This window comes from Agelaius tricolor, unplaced genomic scaffold (assembly GCF_023055355.1).
Source record: "Agelaius tricolor isolate 1412-34295 unplaced genomic scaffold, bAgeTri1.0.p SCAF_7, whole genome shotgun sequence".
Taxonomy (NCBI): Eukaryota; Metazoa; Chordata; class Aves; order Passeriformes; family Icteridae; genus Agelaius; species Agelaius tricolor.
In genome coordinates this window covers 16,022,498-16,047,509 of record NW_027269267.1, presented here as the reverse complement: position 1 = coordinate 16,047,509, position 25,012 = coordinate 16,022,498, and the positions used below count along the sequence as shown (strand labels likewise).

At 37.9% G+C, this 25,012-nt stretch overlaps 1 protein-coding gene across 7 annotated transcripts in view; it reads right to left on the bottom strand.

Annotated features, from left to right (window-relative positions):
* The window catches only part of SH3KBP1 (SH3 domain containing kinase binding protein 1), a 212,791-nt gene that overhangs the window by 49,225 nt on the left and 138,554 nt on the right, over positions 1-25,012 (bottom strand). For all 7 annotated transcript variants that reach the window (XR_011679706.1, XM_071430424.1, XM_071430425.1 and 4 more), the window contains 2 exons: positions 13,464-13,539; positions 4,165-4,259 (listed from right to left, as the gene is read on the bottom strand). Coding sequence is in view for 6 of the 7 variants with exons in the window: in XM_071430424.1 (XP_071286525.1) it covers positions 4,165-4,259; positions 13,464-13,539 (171 nt within the window). In the remaining variant the exon portion in view is untranslated. The remainder of the gene's footprint in view (positions 1-4,164; positions 4,260-13,463; positions 13,540-25,012) is intronic.

Below are 25,012 nucleotides of genomic sequence, written 5' to 3'. Positions count from 1 at the left end.
TTCTGTGTGCCAGTGAAGTCTTCAGAATCCTATGCATTTTGTCATAATTTATAAAAGCTATTAATAAATTTGTAGAAAAGTGGCTTACAATAGCTAGAGCTAAGAGAGCTGGAATAAAAAGTCCTGTAAAATTTTCATGATGACAGTTTAAAATGTCACATGAATCTTCTGCTGCTTAGGAGAAACTGTATTTATTACAAATACCATCTTCAAAATGAATATTTGAGCATTATAAAAGACTTGTTTGCCACTCTCCTTCAGCTGCAGGGTGCAGTGATAACCAGTGTTCTTACCCACACCCAAATGCTGTCAGGAATATTTTGAAGACACAAAAAAACCCAAACAAACCTAAGGAACACAAATGTTTGACAATACAAAAATAATCTACAGTGTCCATCTCATGGCCTCTTACCATTCATAATTTTAACCTTATGAACATATCTAATCATCAAAATGCACAAACATCACCTTAACTATACAACTAATATTACTATATTTTTATTCTCTTTCTTTCAAAGGTGCATCTTTCTTAGACTCCCTTTTTGCACAGAAAATGTACCAGATCTTTTAGTTTACTGCCTTGAAGTTTTTTACCTTCTGTTACAATTCTGACCAATGTTTTCAGGGTTTTTACATCATTCTGCATGAAAAACTAAAGTGGGGCAAAATACCATTTGCCCACTTTTATTTCCACTTATTAATAAATAAAACCTTTTCTAGGTATTTACAAGGGTATTGGCTTCACTGGGTGAACAAAGGGAAGAAAAACCTTTTCCAGAATTTTTTGGAACAGATGTATGTGAAGTTTCTGCTTTTCTTCAGTCTTTTAAGATATGTTTGGACTCTATCTCATAGTGTATATTTTCCAAATAATTGGTAATTATTTTTGGTTATCAGTTTTGCATAATGCCATCCTTTATCCTATACCTCCCCAAATACATACATTCTGACCTGTAAGTTATCAGCCTCTACTGACTTTCTTCAGCACCTAAATAAACCTTTCCAGCACATTCTCCATGTGATTAGGGAGGTCACTTGTGATTTAGCAAATCTGTTCAAAGTATTCTTTAGCTATTTCAAAGAAACCTCAGATATTCAAATTCTCTTATCACAGAGGCCTATTGGGAAGTTCTGACCAGCTTGTGATTCAAGATCTCAACATCCATCAAAACAGTGAGAACTTGAAACAGAGTCTGCTCTTTATATTAGAAAGATATTTTATGATCTTGATTTTATGATCTTGACAAAGGGACTTTTAGAACTAATTCAATTGAATAAAAGAGAGAAATCCGTTATATTCTTATCCCTTTTATATGTGGGTACTGTTAAAATGGTGATATTGAATTCTGCATTTACTGATTCTACACCTTTCCACAAAATTGGGTCTTAGCATTTTAAGATGAACATTAGACAAACAGCTTCCTCCATTGTCACACAGTGTGCACCTGTACCCAGGCTCTTGTAGGAACTTCCCATTTCACTCATTTGATCCATCCCCTTTTGCCTTAGCACCTATCAAGTGTTATCTTCGTGGTTTTAAGATTATTGTAATGCATTCTACATACTTTTCATGAGATTTCTTTCCCATTCTTCTGTCACTCATCACTTCAGCCACTCCCACACATTCTCACCAATGCTATTGTTTTCAAATAAAAGCAATTTCAGCATGAGTTAAAATTATGAGCCTTCAATGCTCCTATGGATCTAATTGTGGAAAAACAAACTAGTCTAGTGACAGACATTTTATGTTGGGAATCTACATCACTTTTTAGTTTTAGTGATTTCACAAAATATATTATTTTACAATAATGCATCTGTGGTTGTAGGCAGTACTGTGACACCCATTTGTTTCCTTAGAAGTACCAGTCTTCTCTCTTTAGTGAAGGTAATTGGGAACAATAAGTGTTGCCTAATGCTTTCCCAGCATAGAAAGCAAAACAATTAATTACAAATAAATTAAAAGAAACTGTAATCTGATAGCAAAGCAAATCAATGATAATAATTTCTGATGCATTCCATATGTTTCTCTTTGATGCCTCTTAGTCAGCATGGCTCACCAACTGGTCATGTCAAAGTATGGTGATTTGAGCTCCAGGTCACTCTCTAGCAGAAGCCATTGGTGGGCAGAAAGGTGAGGCTGACTTTGTTAGTGCTGACTAAAAGAAAGATGACAACAGACATCTGCTTCAGAAAATCTGGACTAAAGTAAAGTTACTGTGTTGTGTGGTAGAGCATAGAGGAGACCTCACTGTTTTCAGAACTCTACAGCAAAGACCCTGACACCACATATCCTGAATTTAATTTTTTTTTAAACTGTGCCAAAAACAGATGAAGAAACCCCACAAGTCTGACTGCAATGAGGTCTGCAAAGCACAAAAGGATCTGCAAAGTGACTGCTTGTTAAGCACCATTTCTGCAGTGGCTCAGAACAGTTCTGACAGTGCACAAAAAGGCATCCCTAGAGAAACTCCAGGATTTTGTGCATTGAGATCCCCCTCTCTAGAGACATGGGTTTATGTAAGTGTTCACAGACGTGACATGACACAGAAAAAAAGAAAAGTAAATAAAATGTCTGCAATTGTTTAATATCACTAGAGAACAGAAGGACAGGGCTAGAGAGCAGTGTATTTACTATTCCAAACCATTCTCTTTGCCTGGCTTGGAAAATTGATCAATGTGGTCAAATCATCAGCTTAGTTATTATAAAAGACAAATATCCTTCCACTGTGGCAGATGGAAGAAGAAAATGCAAAAAAGCAAGATAACGAAATCTCACATAGAAACCTCAGTAATGTAATTGTCTTTTTATCTATGCTTGCTGATGAACACCCAGAGACCAGCCATCTTGGGGAATTAAATCATTCTGGTCAATAAAGCATAAAGTGGACAGGAAAAACATCTTAAAAGCCATATTCATGATCAGAAACACTGTTAAATACTCACATGAGAACATTCTAAATCAGGCAAAGCTACACAGCTCTACAAACAAGTTAAACAAAGGTCAAGGAGGGCAAGTCATTAAAGGATATTTTAATATACACAATTAATTTTTACATTTGCAGTTTCTCTTCCTACCACATGTGTGATTAGTTTTCTTTGGTTACATGAATATTGTTCAGGACAAAAATATCCTCTAGGATTGAAAATAGCTTTGTATGTGGCAAACACAGCCCCAGATGGACTTCCCAAGATTTTGGGGTTTTTTTCACCCAGTGCCAAATTGTTCAGTCAAGTAACAATTTCTTATGACACATCAATTATTATAGAAGTAATTATTTTACTTTCATATAAGCACAAACAAAAGCAGCAGTATTGTGTACATTGCTATGATTCATCTTCCTCATGGAAAATCCACAGCTTTTCCTAGTTTATAGAGTTTTTTTCCCCCCCACAAATATTTATGTCCAGCAATCAAAAACTTTTAAACAAACTGTAAAGTCTTTAAACAGGAGCAGGAAATTAAGTGCACCTAAACTGTAATCTATTCTTTGTAACATGGTGCACAGCTCTTCTAAAGGAAAACCAACTGTTTACTCACCATCTCACTCTATGGCTTTTGAAGATTTAGTATAAATCCTGGCACTGTTTTTTCATTACTAATCTTGAATAATAACACATAATTTTTGAAAAAAGACAGATGTAAAACTATTTATTTGCTGCTCTGTCATCTTTCTCTGCTTTACCAGAATATTAAGGGTGGCTAAATTTTAAATGTTTAGTTCAGTAAGTTAATTTAGGCACATTACCTCAATCTAAAACAAAAACCTAATTCACAATTCCTACAAGAAAAATAACTCATTTACCAAAGGGAGATATTCAAAGCTGCTGCTTTCCTGAATCTTCCACTTTATTCTCTAAATCATTATGTTTGTTACAGAGATCAATTTACAATTTATGTTGATCTGCCAGCAGATTCAAATTGAAATTAATTGTATAAATTTGAGTACACATTGGCTGTTTGCTTAACATTCATTATCAGGGTAAGGCTCTAAAGCACAAGAGGAAGGGAGATGTAGGGCTCTGAAGTCTGTGTAACATTTCATTGTCAAACTAGCATTGGTTTAGCAACAACACTATAGGCACAAATACTAATTTTAAGGCAATTAAATTATGCAAATTTTAAAAACTGTATCACTGCTTATAGGAGAATAATATTGCTTTTACCTTACTGATGAGTGTGACAACATCACCTTCCCGGATTGTGAGTTCATCGTCGTTCTGTGCTTCGTATGGAAATATCACTTTGCAATACTCCTTGTCTGAAAGGAAGAACATTCACTGTCATAAATTATCACTTTATAACAACTGCTTATTCAGGGGTGAATAATCTTCATAAAATATTCCATTAGTGTCTCTTTGTGCTGCCTTATTTCCTTGCCATCTTTCTCTTTGTATTTTAGACCTTCATAAACAACATGAAATATTTAAAAAACTGCAGGCTGATAAGCATTCCCACACACATCATCCAGGGAGTCAGCTCTGTAGCCCCTAGAACCATTATCTCAAATGAAATTGCTCCAGACAGCAACCTGCCACCAACTCTTTCCCTTAGACTAAGCCTGTATCTGACACTTCCTTCCACAGTTCCACTGGTACAGCCTCCCACCAGACTGCATAAACTGGAAGCACTAAGGACACAGTAGGTTGACATAGCTTACCTATCCCCTTGTGTGCAAGAAAGCAGATATTTATTAATCTATACAGATGGTACAACAATAAATAAGACATTAATGAATGTTAATCCATTAATAACTAAACCACCTGTACACTCAGTGTAAGAGTGTTGAGTATTACTCTAAAGTTTCCTTGACCCTTTTTCCTTTACTGTCTATAAATGAGGGCATCATCTCAACTTTCATCTGGAAAATACAGAAGCCAGCACTCCTACTCAGAAATCATAAAAAGCAGTTGTCATGAAAAGCAGTTACTTCCATGTTGCTGTGCAACAGATGAGTATGTCAGTGTGCCTTACAAATAAAAAGGGAATATATTTTACAGCTGTTAAACTATGCATAAAAATATGTGATACTCTAAGACAGCAGGTCTAAAAGGACTAAGTAAACTACTGATTGCAGAAGGGCATGTGATTTTGTAGAAATGTTCACCTCCCTTTAAATGTCTCAGTCTTGATGACTTCTCTGTCTAGTCAACTTCCATATTCAATGCAGAGAAGTACTGGCAGGCCACAGAAACACGAATTAATTTAAAATAACAGGACTAATTCTTTTATAATTACTATAAAGAGAACCTGCATTATCACACTTGAGGGTATCTGAGGCTCCTCCAGGGGGTCAGTTCAGCTGCCCAGACACTAAGTGCCTTTTCAGACACTTGTGGGTATGTAAGACACATGCCCAGTATGGCTGAACCTATGGAATTCCCATGTCCCTCTGGTCTGACAGCTGGAGGCAATTCAAAACAAAATACCGTGGGGTATTTTGTTCAGGTATTAGATTCAGGCATCTGATGTTAGAAATCAACCCGGTCAGGGCAATAAAGTCAATGGAGACCAAGTCACTAAAATGAGCAAAGCCTTGAGAGCCACTGTGACTCCAGGAGCAGACACCTACATTTGATTAGCTGAACCATTTGCTGCCTGGACAGCAGTGACAGATGTCTAGCGGGATCAGCCCCCCAAAAATCCAGATACCAAACTCATGATTATAACCCAAATTTAGGGCTCTGACGCATAACCTCCCTCCAAACTTCTAAAGTTTAGTGAGAGGAACACCAGCTGTAAAGAAGCAGCCTAGAAATGTGCATCTGAAAATTTGCTCTCTGCAAGCACCATCAGCCTGAGAAATTAAATAGTACTAGTCGAACCAGGAAAGCTCTTCATTTCACACACTGTCATTCAGAAACAGCAAGAACTTTATGTGTCATTGCTTCAAGCAAACAAGAACTTCTTAGGCTTTACAGATTTCTTATTCTGAACACAAATGTTTAAAATGTTTGATTTACCCATGACTATTACAGTTGGTTTTCTGGCCATGCCCTGTATATGGTCTGGCTGAGATGGATTTAATTTTCTTCACGGCAGCCCACATGGTGCTGTATTTTTAATTTGTGACTAAAACTGCACCGGTAACACACTGGTGTTTTCACTGTTGCCCAGCATACCTACACAGCTTTCTTTTTTCCCCTTTTTCTATCCCCCAAGTAGGCCAGAGCGAGCAAGAATCTGGAGGGGACACAGCAGCTGACCCAAGATGAGTAAAGGGATATTCTGTGCCATATGGCCTCCTGCTCAGCAATAAAAATGAATAATGCAATAAATGGCTTTGGGGGTGTTGCCGTTCCTCGGAGACTGGCTGGACATTGATCCACTGTAGGTGGTGAATGAATTGAGCTACTGCATGGTGGTTGCCTTTTTGTTGCCTTCTTTTTATTTCTCTTTCATTTATTTATCAAACTGTCTTTATTCATTGATTTCTCCCTTATGGGGAGCAAGTGGCTGGGTGGAGCACAGCTGCTGGGTGGGGTCAGCTCACCACACCTCCTCTGGTGTCTCTGAAGAAACAAAATTCAGATGAAGACAATGAACAAAGGTTGTGAGGGAAAAGAAGTGAGAAAGAAGTGAGCAAGGGGCAGGGTGGGGGGGCGGGGGGGGAATCCTTTTCCCTGTTCTGAAAGCAGAGAACACTATGAAATAAACATTTGGTGACTTTTCCAAACCACCGGCCATGTGAGAACCACCAGGTCACAACTCAGACTCAGAGGATGAAAGGAGTGTCTAACAGCATGCTGCTTTACTGCATTCTGAGGAAGGGCTGGGATGTCTCCTTGTGGACTTGGCTAGGATACTCCACCTGCTCACTGCCTTGTCTTTGAGACAGTATAACAACATTTTATGTAAAAGCTGGTAGAAAGCTGACACACACTTAACTTACGTGGATGCAAAGCAGCATGTAGATAAATATGAGATTCAACACATTTTACACTTCAGTGGCATGCTACCTTAAATTATCATCGTGGGGTTTTTTTCCTATTCTGAGTATATTCACACTCTGAAAAGCAGCTGTGCTAAATAATAGATTCAATGAATTAGCCCAGAGCTGATGTAGATGCAATACTGCACTAAAGAAGCTGAGTGCTGTACACTCAGGCAAATCTCTAGTTACTGGCAACAGGCTTAGCATTTCTTTTTTGGGATACAGAACTGGCTGGATTCTCAGAGGTAAACAACACCTGAGCCCAAGAAGGATGATTCCAGAACATCCATTCTCAGACACATACATTGATCCTCCATTCAATAACAGCATCAGCTGAAGATTAAGTGGGAAGCTAAGCACAAAGTACAGCTAAAAAACTGCAAACAGGCACCACAGCTTCACTCTGACAGGATGTCTGCAGTGCAGCTTCTGCTCAAGGCAGATGAATCACACATGTTTCAGGTTAAAAAATGCTTTGGATAGCAGAGGGCTTGGGTATCCTGAGTTCTATAACAGAGAAGCCTCCCTCAGGCTTGCTATTTGAAGACTGGGTATTTGAATTGTCTTTCAGGATGAAGACCCTGATAGACAAGAGTGGAGAGAGGGCTGTGGTTTCAGCATCTGAAATATCAGTAGATGATCAGGAAGTAAGTTCTCTCTAGCAGACAGATACACTTCTTGTCCTTCTAGTTTTGGTGTCAAGAACTCTGTGGTCCCCAACTCTGTCCATTCTCCCCACCAAATTATAAACCTTTTATTTTCTTAAACAAAAGAAAACCTAAATAACAGCAAACCAAGGAATTAAACTATAGAAAATGTCAAAAATCAACCAATTGATGATGTGGTTCATAAAGAGCCAGGAGAAACTTCTGAGAAGCACAAGAGGGAGCTGGGGGAGGCTCAGGTGCCCCTGTGCTCTGAATGCTGGAACACAGAGTGAAGGAACAGCCATGGAAAAAGAATATGGTTTATGTACAGTGGAAGTCTGGACTTCTTGAGTACAATTCAGACAGACCTACACTAAATCACTGATCATAATCATTGGATCATGCTGCAACAGAGGTCTCAACATCACAGATGGGTTGGGAGCAATGTAAGCAACTGGACAAAGTCAGCTTTCAAATTTCTCCTAAGGAATAGGTAAACCAATATGATTTAGGCAAGCAAAAACAATGCCAACAGAACTCAAAATAATATGAACCTTTAAAATCAGATTAATAAAAGCAGAGAAAAATCTAATAGGCTACGTCACATCAGGACTAAAATTGTCCTTACTCAGTAGGGCACAATACCGCAGCAGAATGTAGAAGCACTTAATGTCAATGGTCATGTTTAGATAGGAAGGAAGAAAAGAGTAAAAACTAATTTCAGACACAGCATTGTACAGACCACACTAGAATTTGCTGAATTTGGGATTTTCTGAATGAGAAAAAAAAACCCAGAAAAATACTAAAAGTCAAAACAATATGTCCTATTACATGCCTGGCAAATAAACTTAAGCCAAATTAAAACTTCAAACTAAGATACTAAGATCCCTCAGCTGTAGATGATAAATCTCATTTTTACATTTGACATCCAAAGCTGGGTTTATACATCACAGATAGTTCTTCCAGAAGCCTCTTTTTTTCCTCCTGACCTGGTAAAAATATATCTGTTAATAAACCCCCAAACAGCAGCTATCTGGGAAACATTAAGGGAGGAGAAAAGATGATACTCATGAGCTTTTCAGTCCTGTTTTATCAATTCAGCAGTACTTTACTCTGTCAGACCACAGTGTCTCACTGCAAACTCACAGCTCCTCCCAACCATGGGCAATGGGCACTGCTCAAGGAACTGAGTCAATGGATAAAACTAAAGAGAATGAGATATTTTATGGGGGTTGTTATCATGTATCTTTGTGCAACATTGTCTGTCCCCAGGTTGAAAATGTGCTCTTTTTGACAAAGTCTCACCCCCTCGAAAAATCTTTGCCTCAAGAGGGAGAACAATAGCAAGGGGCTGCTTCATTGCCCAGGCCATTGCAAGGACAGTGTTTCACTGACAGAATCCAGTGGCTCTATATGCATTTACAACTGCAGAGTAAAGAGCTGATGTCAAGCTACAGACCTGCTCTGGGACTTTGGGTCCTGCAGTAGTATTACAGGTAAATTAGTTTGTTTGTATTTTGAGAGACTGGTTAAATATTATACTGTTCCAAGCAGACCTGAGCAAACTCCATTTACTGTATCAGTGAATCCTGTTTCACTTCAAAAGCATGACTCTTCTGTTTGTTCTCCTGCCACACTCTTAGGATGAGCTGAGACCTTCAAGAAGGCAGTTCACAAACATTCATTCAAGCTTTAATTTCAAAGATGACAGTGACTCTGAAATGTGCTTTTCCTCTTAGGGCAGGATGACACAATCTCTTTCTTTTACTTCTATTGTTGCTTCTTTGTGTCGTTAATTTTTGAGGCTTAAATATTTCCCCATCAGTGAAGTACAGCAATCAATATGGACACAAACAGTAATACTAAGCAAGAAAACAAGCAGCATTAAGGTAGTATTCCTTGAGCTTAAACTTCCTCTCTTTGACTATCACTCATAAAATGTTTCTGAAATGCAGTAAAACATACAAAATCTAGTGAAAATTTGCATAATTATTACCAAACCCACAAATCAGACAAAAAAAATCCAAATACTATATTCAGCAGAATTTGGTTTTGCTATTAATTGCTACACTCAAGACTTATAAATAGATTGCACTAATAAATATTTTCACAGAACTTAGTAAGATGTGAACTGTCAAAACACCACCTTATTTTAAAAAATAGAAACAGAAGTAACTATGGTCCTATTAATACATATTCACCATGCAAAAAGCTTAGTTGTTTGCTATGATCTTGGTACTCCTATGCAGTAGCTTAACACAAATTTTAAATAGTGAGTGGAGTAATCAAATTAAGTGCTGTGGTCAAGGCACTCTGTGATTTACTGCATATGCTATTTTGTTGTCTGCTTATTTATACTCCATTAATGCAGTCCCAGCAATCTGCAATAACACTCAGATGTTGTGGATGTTTTTGTTTTGCTTAATTTTAGAATCCAATAGAGCTACTTCAAAACTTAGATACATTTTCTACAACATATCCTATTCACCACAAGCCATTCACACTAGAAGTAAGCTATTTTATAGAAAACAGTATATCCCACCCCAGAAATAGGATTGTAAACACTCATGCATTAATGTGCCATCCTATCTGCTTGGCAGAGATGGAACTTCAAGAGCAGAATACTCCTCTAAATCTAGGAACCACAAATCTAAATTAAACAGCTCTCTTTTTGAAGATGCATTTCCTCATTCGTGAGAGATTAGTGATGTTTTCCAAGGGATCACTCAAACCCTGCAAAGATTTGTACCTTCACTGTGCTCTTCCTTTGAGCAAAAAGTTGTCTTTGGCCCTGAAGAGTCACCACAAAATCTTAAGTCCATTTTTGGGGAGATTTACAAAGCGTTTTGTTGGGAGATGCACCTTAGAGACCACACACCTCTGCCTTTTGCTTCAACCAGCCCACCCCATTGCAGAGCTTAGCTCATCTTGCATGTTCCAAGAGCAGTTGGCACATTAAGTGCCTCACTGCTGATCACTGCCCCATCACATCAGAAAAGTTACAGAAAAAAGCAGACTGGAATCAAAGTGAGACAAGCCAGCAACCATCACTCCTTGATGAAGCCCCGTGGGCAGAGGGAAGATGCTGCTGGTACCTGCTTCCTCTCTCAGCTGGCTCTTTCTCAATGCAATTGCATTTTTTTAATCCAGTTGGCACTAAGCTATAGTCGTGGAAAGAAATGAGGAAAAATAAAAACTGGATTATTCCTCTCCCAACATAAGCTCTGTCTTGCTTGCAGCATTCATCTCCAAGAGTAATCCCAAAGGAATCTAAACCATGTATCCAAAAGCTCCCTCTCTGTACTAAAATTAGTCTATGGGTCTTCTGTTTCTTGCTACTTCCTTGGAGAATGGCACAGCATCTGTTTTGTTCAGCAGTTAAAGGCTCCAACAAGGACTGGGACACGAGCATCCCGGGCAGAAGTGAGAGTACTTGAGGTCCAAGGTGGAATGATACTTTTGTGCTGAACACAGCAATGGGAACATTGAAAACATCCTTGGGCTGAATGCTTTTTCAAGCTTGTTTGTCATAAAAAGTAAAAATGGAATTTCTGAGAAATAACAAATACTATTCAGACAATAGTCCTGGGCCAAGGTCTGATCATACTCCTCATTTCTGACTATCAGACATTAATTTTATTATGAAGAAATTATTCCTCTGCCTATATTAAACACCAAACCAGACTGAAGCATGTTTCATTTGCACTGAAAGGTTTTTCAATTTAAGTGAAGGACAACTTCAGCTGAATGAAATGTGTCTTCAATGATGTCATTTGAGGCTAAGAAAATTATATGTAATTACATTACATCAGACCTTCCTATAGATGTGCTTCTCTTTCCTAGGCATTAACAGAGATGCCAAGAATTCTACTGAGGCTCCAGAGATTCCAGAAAAGATAAAACAATAAATAATGCAGTTTAGTTAAAATGCAACAAGATATTGTGCAAATAAGGAGTCCATCCTTCTCACCAACTCAGACAAAGTGGATGTTGAATGAAAACAGTGACAGAAGAAGGATTTTTCTGGCCGAAAAGATGTGTCCATGGGAAATAAAATGAGGTGAAAGGAGGACCATCCAGAGGCCAAAAGTGTTGATGGAAAAGTCTCTGAAAAGTGAAAAATGTCTCCCATACATTCAGCCAGAGCTCAATGGATCACAGTAGAAGATACAGTTTTCTAACCATTGGTCAGGTTTCTACACTCAGTTTACAAATGTGAACATTTGAACCTCCCATACCCTGGGATGGGATTTAGTGAGCAGCTTCAGCTGTATATATTCAGAAGTATAAGGTGATGTGGAAAGAAGCAGCCTGGCTTCCCACACAAGGGTTAATGCTGCAGGTGGGAAAGCCCCTGGACCTACAATCAGGTCAGCTTGAACTGCTCAGCCTGCAGGTTGGCAAAGGTAATTCCAAAACACCTTCAGGAGCCCTCTTCTGCATTACCAGTTCACACATGTTTCAGTATTTCAAGTTTTCACTTCCTCAGGGCAATTGAAATCTTGCAGTATTTTCCCTTAGAGCCTGCTGGCATGGGGTCACAAGATGAGAGGATGTAGCAAGTCAGTGATTGTGGTGGGGCTAATGGACAATAACTCACTAAAAACTCTTTCAAGCTGCTTTTGCAACTCTGAGCTGAAAACCTGAACAAACCAGTTTGCAGCCACACACTTCCCTCAGACAGACCCTGCCCTGCTGATCCAGATGCTTTCCTGCATATGTCTGTATGGGTTTCAGTTCTGAGACAAAACGTTATCTGCTATCTAAAAGGATAAACAAATCAGGGAAGAAGGACTGGGCAATATTTAAAGAAAGTCAACTCTGTTATATTCAGCTTCTTGTCTAAGGTATGGCCATGTTCAATTCCCTCACTCTTTTCCACCAGAATCTGTAACATTTATTTGCAACTCTACATAAATAAAATCAAAAGATGGGGAATATATATTTATGTTATTTGGTAAGCTGGTTGCATATGCCTCCCTAGAACAGCACAGAGACATACCTGAAAGATTTAATCATTACTGTCATTGCTAAGCACTGAAATGATGCAAAAAAGGACTGAAGGTCAGAGAATCAGAGAATACTTTGGATTGAACAGAAACTTTAGGATCACCCAGTCCCAGTGCCCCTGCCATGGGCAAGGACACCTTTCACTACAGCAGGTGGCTCAGAGCCCCAGCCAGCCTGGCCTTGAGCACTGCCATCCTTCTCTGGGCAGCCTGCTCCTGTGCCTTACTGTGCTCAAGTAAGAAATTTCTAACACCTGATCTAAACCTGCCCTCTCTCAGTTTAAAGCCATTTCTCCTTGTCCTGTCACTTGTAAGAATTCCCTTGTAAAAATTCACTCTCCAGCTCTCTTGTAGGTCCCCTTGAGGTACTGGAAGGCTGCTGGAAGGTCTCCCTGGAGCCTTCTCTTTGATTTCCCATACAAACTATATCATGCATGCAGTGTTATTTCTGCTACATAAAGAAATAAAAATAAAATAATTACAATAATTTTTTTAAAAGAGGAAAAAGGCAAGGGCATTCGCACTGAGAGAAATTTTTCTATGACCCACCTACAAGTTACAACCTGAATTTGGATCTTATTCAACTCTGATTAATTCTAAAGCATCCCCAAGGCTGAAAGTTTATCACATAATTTAACTTGATTTTTGGTGACAGAAAACATGAGGTAGGGTCACAAGAGCAAAAACAATTCACAGGATTCTGTGAAACAAAGCATTTTGTCTAGGTACCACCTACTCAAAGTTTATCCTAAATATATCTATCTGCATCCTGGCTTTTTTACATACAGGATACTTTTTTACCCAAAACCAAATAAAAGCATTCAGCTTGCTTTTAATAGCACAAAGTGCAAAAAAGAAAAACCTATGAAACCTACTTTTTGTTCTGCTGTCCACTTCTATTTTTGTTGGCTCCTGAGTTGCTGTGGCTGGAGGTAATTTCTTCCCAACACTCTGAAAAAAAATAATTATTCTTCTTTAAAATTTGCAGGTTCAGTTAAAAGTTGGACAACATAAAAATAGTAATGGAAATACAAAATATAGGAGTAGAAAAGGGACAGTAAAGAAAAAGAGGCAAATTATTAACTATACTTATGTTTGTTACTGGGGATTAACTTTTTTTAAAAGTATAAATAATTTATAAAAATGTGATCCTTTAATTTCCCTCCACTAATGTTTCTAACAATTTTAAATGATCACCCCTTAACACTTCCCTGAGTTTCAGGGAAGACTCACAGAAGTTTCACTGGTAGATTGAATATTAAGCAATTGATGAAGTGATTTAGGGAAAGGTGCTATTCAGTACCAAAAGTAAAGCTGAAAGAAGCAGCAGAGAGGAACCCACTTGACTTCTTTTCATATAAGGAATATTCATTTTAGTCATTCTAGACTGAGTGTGATTTTTATATCGACAACATCTCTTTCTTATTTTATTAATTTTTTATATCTTTTTAGCAAAAGTAACTAATTTACAGTGAACTACTATAATAAGCAATAATCTGCCTCAGACAAGTAAGCTGAGGTAACACTAAACAAATACCATCTGCCCCCACCAAAATAAAATAGAATAAAATCAGTGATATTCATCTTTATGTATCTTCTCCGATTATATGCATGCTATCCCCCCTCTTTCTCAGCTTGTCTCCCTATGAAGAAAGTTTTCTATCTTTAAAATCCTAGCAATGTGTAGATGAGAAAATAAGCATAATTGTTGGCATAATTGTTTCTGAAAAGCCCTAGCTGCCATTATTCCCTGCAAGGTCTGCACAAGCACCACAAAGCTCCTTCATGCTTTCATGACCTCCTGAGTAACAGCTTAGAGACCACAGTGCTGAGATCCAGCCTTGCAAGTACTGAGTACCATGAGGACCATAAGGAAACACTGGTCAATATAAGAAGCAATAGAAGTAGAGGTCTTTGAGTAGATGAAAAATTCCAAGGTATATAAGGAATACTGAGAGCTCCATGTTAATAATATGTAATAATATGTGAAAATATATCTATGGAAAGGACTCAAATACACACAGGGATTTCAGGCTGGTAAAAAGAGCACATAGGGAGGAAAGATAGTTGTAAGAGTTGTGCACAAGACAGTCATTAAATCCATGTTGGCAGCAATGCAGACTATGAATTGCAATACCAAAGGCATTCCATTGCCACCTAATTTGCAGGTGGAAGAAGAAACACCTGCCCTTCTGATGAGCTTATAACTCTGCTCAGAATCCAGAGTTTGTGAACTGCTAAGGAAGAGAAATAAACAACAAAACTCTAGAGAATCTCCCAAATTCTTTTCTGAGGTGGGAATGAAAGATAAGAAGTATTAGCTGGAAATAAGAAAAATACGAGATGACAGGTATCTGCAAATTGAGAGAGAGAAAACAGAAAAGTTCATGACCTGGTTGTGTTGAAGAAGTTTAAAGTAAAGAAGGATGATTATAAATCTGAGATCTATCTGCAAAGCAGTGAAAATTGTACTAAAAGAGATATAATGAAGAATTTGAAGCTACCAGGCATTTGCATTTACACACATAAAAGTACAGAATGCCTTCAAAATGAAAGCAAGACTGGGAAGGCAGCTTCTGGTTCAGAGGCAAACAGGGCAGTTCAAGATAGCTGCACACCACAGTACATGCTCAGTCATGATCAAACCTTTATTCACATTTCTGCTTCATGAAATTGTTTAGGAAAATGACAAAAACAGATACTCTAAACTGCACTGCAATAAAGACATGCTCACTAAAGGAATATGAAAACCCTTTAAATTAGGGGAGGTTTTGTTATTTTAAAGATTAAATTATTATGCAAGACCAGTTAATTAAAGGAAATATTTTAGTAATTGCTTTACCATACATGAATCATTGATTTTATGCCATGAAACCAAACACCATATAAACCCACAACAGGCTAAAATTTAACAAGCTACAGATCACAACAAAAGAATCATGCACAAAAAGGAAGATATTTGTGTATTCTAGTGGAAAATCCATTATGCAAAGTAATTTCCTAATATATAAAAACAGATACAAGAGCAATGCTTGAAAACATTATTTCATCTGCTCATTCAGAACAAAAGCCTGTGCAGGTAATAAATCAGCATTGGGAACCAATTTGTGAACAGTAAAGGGAATACTATCCAAACAAGGCTGCTCTTTTATTAGGAGCTAGGAGGAAGAATTAAAATAATTTTTATGAGGGTTGCATAGGACCCACTCCAGTGAGAAGGGATACCTGAATTTGTTGTGAGACAGGGAGAGGAGAAGACAAGTGGAACTGCTATTCTTTAATTGTGAGGGGACTACACTCTGGGATTTCTAGGGGTGAAACAAGCATCACTGACAGGAAAAAGGAATAAAAATTGATAAGTCATGTAAATCTGGTTTCAGGTGGACCTGAACTGCCAAGTTCAATTGTCCTGTTAAGAGGTTCTAAAGGAAGTGGGATTTAAAAATTATTATTTAGTTATGTTTCCAATTGGTCTACATTTGCATGGAAAATATGTCACCACTTTCTGAAAACACCTACATGAAACTTAATATAGTACTTTTTTGTTCATTAGGAAGTACCTAAGATAAACTCTCCTCACTCTAAGAGATACTGAATCCTCTGTGATCTGGTAAATCTGATGGTTTTGCTAAAACAGGCTAAAAACTCAAGTATAGATAAGATTTGGAGACCCAGAGCAAGCATTATTATCAGAGCTATCAATTTTCCTGACAAGAAAACAGAAATGGGAGACAGTAACATCTCCCACATAAGCCAGAAACTTTCCTGCTCTCTCTCTCCAACTCTTCTATGCCACTCATACTCCCATACAGGTCAAATATCTACCAAGTGTTTTAGTGGTGAGGAGAACAAAGCAAGCCCAACTTGAATTTTTGCTGATCCAATCTGCATGACATACACTTTTCTTTTCAAAAACAGTTACTACAGGATATTTTGTTGTCTTCTTCAGTTGAAGGCCCAGTACAATTTATCAAAACCTTCACTTCTAAAAAAAGGAAACATGGGAGCAAAGAACACCCAATATGTCGAACTGAAGATTTCAATGTAATTCTTTCTCCTCCTCTGTTCTTCCTTTACATACAAGATGGTCCAAGCCCTTCTAGACACATTGATCTATGCTACAAAGTACTGATAGACAGCTCCAGCTTTGCTGTTAGTCTTTTACCTGATTAATTCTTACCTATTGGGCTCAGGATTCCTAAGAAGCAAGTACATCTTAGCTCTTTGGAATACAGGCACAAAACAAGACTTAGAACTGAAGGACTATTTGGGAACTTAGACATTCCATATCCAATAACAGGATCCTCAACCCTGTCAGCAATCCCTGACATCTCCCAGCATAAACTGTCTCACTTCATTTACCTAAATCTATCATGTTGTCAATAATGTTTGCAATTAAAAGTCAAATGCAGCATGAACCAGAATATCCATAATGGCATCTCCCAGTAGTGTCCTAAATACCAGGCTGCAAAGACAAGTGAAGTTCAGCATTTTCTCTCTAAAACTATCTTGGATTCTTAACTGCAGAATGGTTTCATCACCAGCAAGAAGGGCAGCATATTAATCTGTGCCCTTGTATCTCTAGCCTGGTGGTACAGAGACATTCCTAAAGACACTCCTAAAGTTTCAGTTTCCATCTGTCCTCCTCCAGCATCCTGATTATCATAAATCCCTTTTCTAGGTGGTGGCAGTGAGCCTTGTTCCGCTTGTATTTCTCTGTAGATGTCACTCTGACTTGCTTAGTCCTGTCACACACGAAAAACATGGTGGAAACAGTTTGTGTTTTCTGACTCCAAGCCTGGGTTAACTCCTAAACCAACAGAATATTATCAACAAAAGAGGCAGAATCTTAATCCCACTATTTGGGCAAGGCGAGCATAATTAGATTATTTAGCTGTCACCAAATCATGGTGCAGATTTAGCAGCAACCTGGCAGTGTTGATGCTAAACTGATCAATGAAGCCAATGGAGGGACAGCCCAGCACCAAATATCCAGTTCTGTGGGCCTCAATGGCATTTTGCTACACTGCAAATCTGCATCACTGCAGACCAGTTTCCTCTGACACTGAATTAACAGGGATTACAAAAATTGTTTAGGTGGCCACAAAGTCAGGTAAATGAGGTCATGCTACAATCTGAACAGTCTCATTTTCTTTCATTTATATATTTTGTGTCAACTGCAATCCCTGTAACAGCAGAGAACACAAGAGAAAAAGAACACAAAATGGACAGTAAACAAATGGAGTTTTTCTCACCTAAAGACACTGTGGTTGTTCCTACAACTATTGAGCTCTGACCAGAGGGAGAAAAAAGTAGACTGGTGACCAAGTTTCTTCCTTCAGGATATTTTATCATTATACTTCAGGGTTTTCTGTTGTGGCTGAAAACTGACTTGTAGATTTACTTTCATTATTCAGGTCTAGTGTGTCTAGAATATTTCATCAGAAAATTTGAATTGAATTGTCATATGTGCACAGATAGGTCCATGCAGAAGGTTCTGTTTCACTTTGCACCAAAGTAACATACTTATCCTTTGAGACTCCTTTAACAATAAAGCCTTTTTGAAGCAATAGCTTATTTACTCAGGAATAAGGAAAAAAGGATTTACTCAGCATCATCATTTATTTTGGAAAGTGTATTGAGGTATTTATCCTAGATAAAATGTTTTGGAAACTGCTACTTGGAATACAACTCTATGAAGATATTCTTAAGGAATACATCAGACATAAAAGAATTAATAAGAAGGGGCTGTATGAGCTGGAAACATGAAGCTTAACACAGTTTGCCAGTTTGAATATTGAAAATACAACAATGTTCACTAGTGCCTAAAAGAAGGGAGGAAAAGGCAATTATGTATCTTTTCAACTTTTAGATTTTCAGAAAACCTCAATGACTGGGTCAGAGGAAAAAAGTATCATGTTTCTCTGACCACAATACTTCCTTTTAACATTCACCTAAGTATATTTAGGTGTGGCTTATATGCATGAGAATTTTCTAATATATAGGTTTATATGCAAATCCAGGGCCACTATTAGTGAGAGCATAAAAGCTGTAGCCTTCAGTGTGTCTTTACACTCCATTTTGTAACTGAGAACATTTGTTCACAAAGAAGCAGAAATGGTTATTAGAGTCTTCTAGCTCTGAATTAACAGGAGCATAAACTATCTTCTCATTGACTATCCATACTGCTGGTGTCATGAGGGAGCAGCCAAATTAATTCTTTTTTCTCTAATATGCATCAAGTGCTTAAGGAGTGTCAAGTTCTCCATCCATCCTATCTGTTCTGCCTTAAAATCTGAAAAAGAGAAAAAATATAAACACCCCAAAGACTTTCAGATGTCAAAATGCTCTCACTCTGTCAGAAACAAAATAAATGTCCAAGATTTCATTTTTTCCCATGCTACCAACATTCAGCTCCACATAAAGCCCTTTCTGTGACAGTATGATCAAGTATTGCTATCCTGAGGTTTCCCAAAAGAACAGAGTTAACACTTTTCTGAAGAGTCACCACGGGGGACTTCAAAGAGGGTAATGGGAATTTTAAGAAACATTTACAGAGAAAACAAAAGTTCTTGAACAAAAGTGAACTAAACACCTGTCTACACATTTGATTGCTTCAGTCATCTACAGTAGCTTCTTCCTCTGTAATTACTTTCTTCACAGCTTTGCTTTGCTAGAAAGACTATCCATGTGCATGTACAATTATTTGTGGTTTTTAACACCAATCAGTCAGGAACATCTGCCCAATGCACTCCCCAATAACACAGGGAGACCCAGCTGCCAAAACTGCACACGTTTCTACTGCCAGCTCAAAGCCTGGTGCAGGTGAACTTCCCTTGGCTCAGCAGGGGAGGAAACAGAGACTGGGTACATTCAGATAAGGGTACCCAGTCTCTGAGACCCTGGAGGGCCTCAGGCTGGGAGATAAGAGCAGTCAATGGCCTGTCCACACAGACATGGAGAAAGAATGCAGTGAGATATTGGAGGACCCCAGACAATAATTCACCATTGGACCAAGAGGTGCACGCGGGGCACGTGAGCATCTTGTGCACAAACTGGGAGGGTGTAAAGCCCAGGGATTTCTTTGTTCAGGGTCCCTCTCCAGAGGCACCCAGCTTGAGCTTAAAAATAAACCAACTCTGCCTCAAACCCAGGGTCCAAACTCTTCTTTAGTAGCTCTTGCCTTTACATCATTCAAAAGTTGAAACATGAACATCACTCAGCTCTAAATACCAGATGATGCTTCCCTAAAGAATGGTCCCCCTAACCACAGCATCAATGAAGCACAACTCAAGAGAACTTTTTAGTGGGATGTTTGGTAAATATTCCACAGAATGCAGACAACAAATCAATTAAAGTATTTTAAGCTTCATATTACAATTTCTTTTCACATAGTCAAACTATACTATCTTCCACCTGACAACCTGAAAAAGGCACATTTTCACACTTTGTCCATATTCCAATAGATTAAAGTGCAGTTTTTTTCCAACTGATGTCTATTTTAGATGACACTTAGACTTGAATGAACATAGGCCTTCTGATTTACATCATATCTTTGTAAAGAAATAAGTCCTTTTTTAATTTTGAAAAAGATTTTACCTGTGAAAGGCTTTACCCTTCTGCAGCAAGACTGCAAACCCCTATATTTAGGTGCTGTGAAAGGCATATGAACTTCTAGCATCTTAATTCTCTCTGTCTAGACAAAATCAACAATCTCTAAATAAAAGATGATCCTCCAAATAAGCATCCTGTTGTTTCAAAGCAAAAGACCAAAGCCTTCATCCCACTGGAGCTCCTTGGAAATGAACACAATGAATGAACACAAGTCAAGAGTGAAGGAGTGGAGGCCCTATAAATGCTCATGTACATCAGTCCACTGGGAAGTGGCTACAACACCATCAGTGCTTTAGAGGAAAGCAATATTCATGTAGTCAACAAGAATATGTTGTTTGAATGTTAAAGGCTTTTAGAATTAGCATGCATATGCAGAAAAACCAAAGGTGTTTGGGGGAAAAATGCTTTCTAGTGTTCAATTCAGGAGTTACTTCTTGAGCACAAAGAAAGAAAAAGAAAGAAAAGACAAGGTGTGTATTAAAATAGCATGTCTGTCTAAATCCTACTACAATACCCATTGCAGAGAATGGTGAACAGGTTGTGAATACATTACACCACCCTTAGCTCACTTGGTGCCCTAGAAACACAGCACTGATTGTCAGAGCACCTTACAATTACTGCATCTGTCATCCACCGTCACAGCCCTGGAATCCAAGCAGACAAGCAAGCAAGCAAGTAAACAAAGCAAAGCAAACAGAACTGAGGTCCCTAGACAAGGGAAATTTTAGAACAAAACATAATTTTTCTGGGGCTTTTTTTTCTGATTCATCACTGATATTTATTCTTCTGTTATAATTCTTTCCTATAGTTGACAAAAAGCCAAACAAGTTCAACTCATTGGTTAAAATGCTTAAACTACATCAAGCCTAAGTAAAAATTCTTGAATGCTTAAGGAACAGTCGCATTTTTATTTTGATTAAAAACCATTCTATTTTTCAAAGTAACTGTAACTTCTGAAATATTTAATAAAAGAAGTTACTGGTGTTTTACTTAACTACATCAAAAAGTATTTGAAAATCACATAAAGGGAAGTCCTTGAAAATCACCTGCTGGACAGAGAAGGAATTATTTGTATGTTTGTGGCAGAATAAAGAGAAAATGACAAGCCTGCACTGCTTTTGGCATAGCACTGTGAAGGATTACATACAGAAGCAAAGAGAGGGAGAAAGGAAGGGCAGGATTATTTAATCAGTATGTGTTGACATGCCCTATTGGTTCAGAGTTTGTTACTCCAAAACTAAAGATGAGAATAAGTTCTTTGGTAGATTTTCCAGGTGTGTATTTTCTTTAGGAGAAGGCACTAGGCCCTGCAATTAAATTCACTTTATTGTTTTTATCTTGTATGAACCAAATTTTATCTACTGAATATGTTACTCACAATTGCATATTATTTTAGTGATTATTTAGCATGATTTCTTACTTAACCACTGAAAAGCTAAGAAATCTTAAAATTTAGGGTTTCATACTACCCCTTGCTCTGTTGTGACAACATGAGCCTCATAGTTTACATGTAATCTGCTTATACTTCTTAGTACAATGACATTCAGTTGGTTTTGACAAGATTTAGTGTCCTGATGTAGTTATTCAAGATTGACTAAACTTCATTCAAACATCAGCTGTGAGCCAGATGCCAGTCCCTGCAGGCTTCCCTTTAGTCACAGGAGGTAAAACAGTCCCTTTAGCATGTAATTCATCTTTGGGATAAAGAAAGCTCCTGTCCTGATAATGCTTTTTAGTCTACAGACTGTGAAGAAAGACTGCTTGCTGTCTACAAGCAGCATCACAGACACCTAAATTCAATCACCAGAACCCCATGGTAGTTGCTATTTTAAAATATCTTTGTTGTGTAGCCCATGCATGTTACCTGCCAGGACAGCAGCCAGGTAATCTTTCTAAAGATCTGTCCTTATCTATCTGAATCTATATATCTACAGATTAGCAAGAAATCTATAAATCCAGCTGCCTAATAGCTAAATAATTAGATAATGATGTTGTGGCATACAGTGTTGTCTTTATACAAGTCCTGTATTATCTTTTCTATTTTGCATAGCCAATTCACAGCAACTTTCATTAAAATACACAAATTTTAAAAGCTCCTGGTTCTGGCTCTTGAAGAAGATTGAAATAGTAACCTCACTGCACATTCAAAACTAAGATTGAGATTAGGAAGAGTTTACTGTTCATCCTTTAAAAAAAGGTATTAACTTGGATAAGTAACTTATTAAAAGACAGAAAACAAAGAGTTTTATCATGGTGATCAGTGGAGCTGTTCAGGGATCTAGATCAAGGCTCTTGTTTCCCACACCTTCCCAGATGACCCACCAAAGGGAAAAGACAGAAACTAAATTCAGGTAGAAATAAAATTACACATTTGCAGGAAAAGGGCTATTTTAAGAGAGAAATGACAGACTTTGAAACCCATAGTTGTTAATACTTTGGAAAGCAATAAAGCGCAATGAGAAGCTATAAAAATGCTGCATAAATTCATCCAACACCTTGGCCATTGTGTGCAGTTCTCACCTCCTTTTGCCCTCGCACACAAACCCCCTGAGTTCTCAAGGGGACTGAAAAAGACAGAAAGTCCCCAAGAATGATCAAACATATGGAACAGATCCCTCATTCTGGGAAAAAAAGATACAGGTGACACAAGTTTATAAAAATCAGGAGAGAAGGTAGATAGGGAGGAGTCACTCATTAACTCTTCCAGTAATAAAAATTAAGGACTCACTCATCTCTTCCATTAACTAAAATTAAGGGCTATCAGATGAGATTAGCAGGTGCCATATTAAAAACAGAGGGAGGTAACTCCTTCCCACAGTGTGTGCTCCAGCAGACTGGAACACTTTCACAGGAACTACAGGTGCTAAATGTTGCATGCAATGAAAATGCGACTGCTTGATTTGCCAAGGAACAAAGATCCTTTATGGTTATTAATACAAATTTCAAAATTATTCGAGGCTGTTAAGACTCCCTGCAGGAATTTCTTCCTTCCCAACATCATCCCCAGGCTTGCAGTATTGACCTCTCATGGAGGCACAATGAGAGCCCAGACACAGTCCTCATCTGCAGTACAGATTTCCCAGGATCTTCCAGTTTCCAAGAATTATTATTCTTTAACATGAAAATGGAATATTGAATACAGGACTCTTCAGAAAGTAAATTTAAATAAAGCAAAGTGATATAAAACCAAAGAGATAACTTAAGGGAAACTTCAAAGGGTTACTCTAACTCCTATTTCCCACCCAAATATTATCAAACACACTAAGTTCTTCAGTTAAAAAGAAAGCAAAATCATAGAGAGAACAAAGATATATAGAGAAAATAATTAGAAAAGCCTTCAAAATTATACAGTCCTCTGATAAGACACTACAGAAATATTCAATGGAAAAATTTCAAAACTAAGAAATGTTTTATAGTATGTATGTAAGTCTACTTTGCTGGGCCATCATTTGTAGCTGCCACAGAAGTGAAAAACCCACTATGAATCTAAAAGATTATAAAAATCAAATACTGCATTGCCAATCAGATATTGCAATGAAAAAGACAAATCCACAGTACAGAAATGTATATTTACATTTCCTGTTTAGCCACCTCAAACATGTTATGACCTGTAAGGTGGATTATGTCCATCACAACACTACAAAATGAAACCTTGTACAACTTACCAACCTCCTGAATAAACTCTGATTTATTTCCAGTCAAGCTGTCTGGAAGGGCTTTGACTGTTACCAGCTTTTGCTGAGAAACCACTAGAAATTTAAGACATCTTGAGATGCACAATATTTCAGAGTATGAATACAAACTGTTCTCTCAGTGATGAAATTGATGTTTATGCTGAACTGTAACTGTATTGTCCACATTCATGTAATTTATATTTCTGCATTTAGGGGAGTCTCAAACCTTCATAGTGGGGAAGACTTCTAATTAGAGAGGCTGCTGCACAGCCTCCTAACTTCCCATTTGCAATGACAAAACTTCTCTTCAGCAATTTCTGAGCTGCTTACATGGAAAATCGCTTCTGTTCCTGTTTCCAGCTGTTGAGCTCCATTTAGAAATTACCTGAGCCAGCACCAAATGTCTCATCCAAGCACTAAAACTATCAGGTATTTAGGAGGCCATCAGTCTTCAAACCACAGATGAAGAATATCTTCATTAGCATTATGCAACTCACCAGAGAAATCTGTGCTATATGAAATAACATTCAAAGAAATAGGTAGGTAAACCATGCAATGCAAAGTTTTTGGTTTAACATCTTGGGTGGAAAAGGGAGCAGAAACAAAACCATGAACAGTGAAACATCACTCCCAGTAAAACTCTGGATAGCTTGGAGTGCACATTTTGCTTTTTGCAGTGTAGTCCACAGTTAAACCTATTCTACCAGCAGGTAAGTTCAGACTCTAAAACTGTTGTAACTTCATATTTTGACAAGTTCTTAAAATTTGAAATTATGGGCAGGGAGGGGACTGGAGAGGCTTTTTTCCTCCCAACATGATTGATGTGTTGGACAGGAGAGAAACCTATATACCTTAACTTGCATGCATTAGATCATCAGTATTTCTGTAAAATTTGGACTCCTGGCATTTGATGCTGTCAGGCTGTCAGTTTCAAACCATTAATGAACTAAAAATCTGTCTTGCTAAAAGGTTAATGGTGAGAAAGTGAACAGAAGAGTTTAGATTAGATAGATGCTGCTGAAACAATTGGAGCGAGACATATTAGAACCACTGATGAGTAAAACCACTTAAGTAAATGAAATAAAAGGCAAGCACAGAATGAAACCCACACAGCATGCTCCCAGCTGCCTGATCTC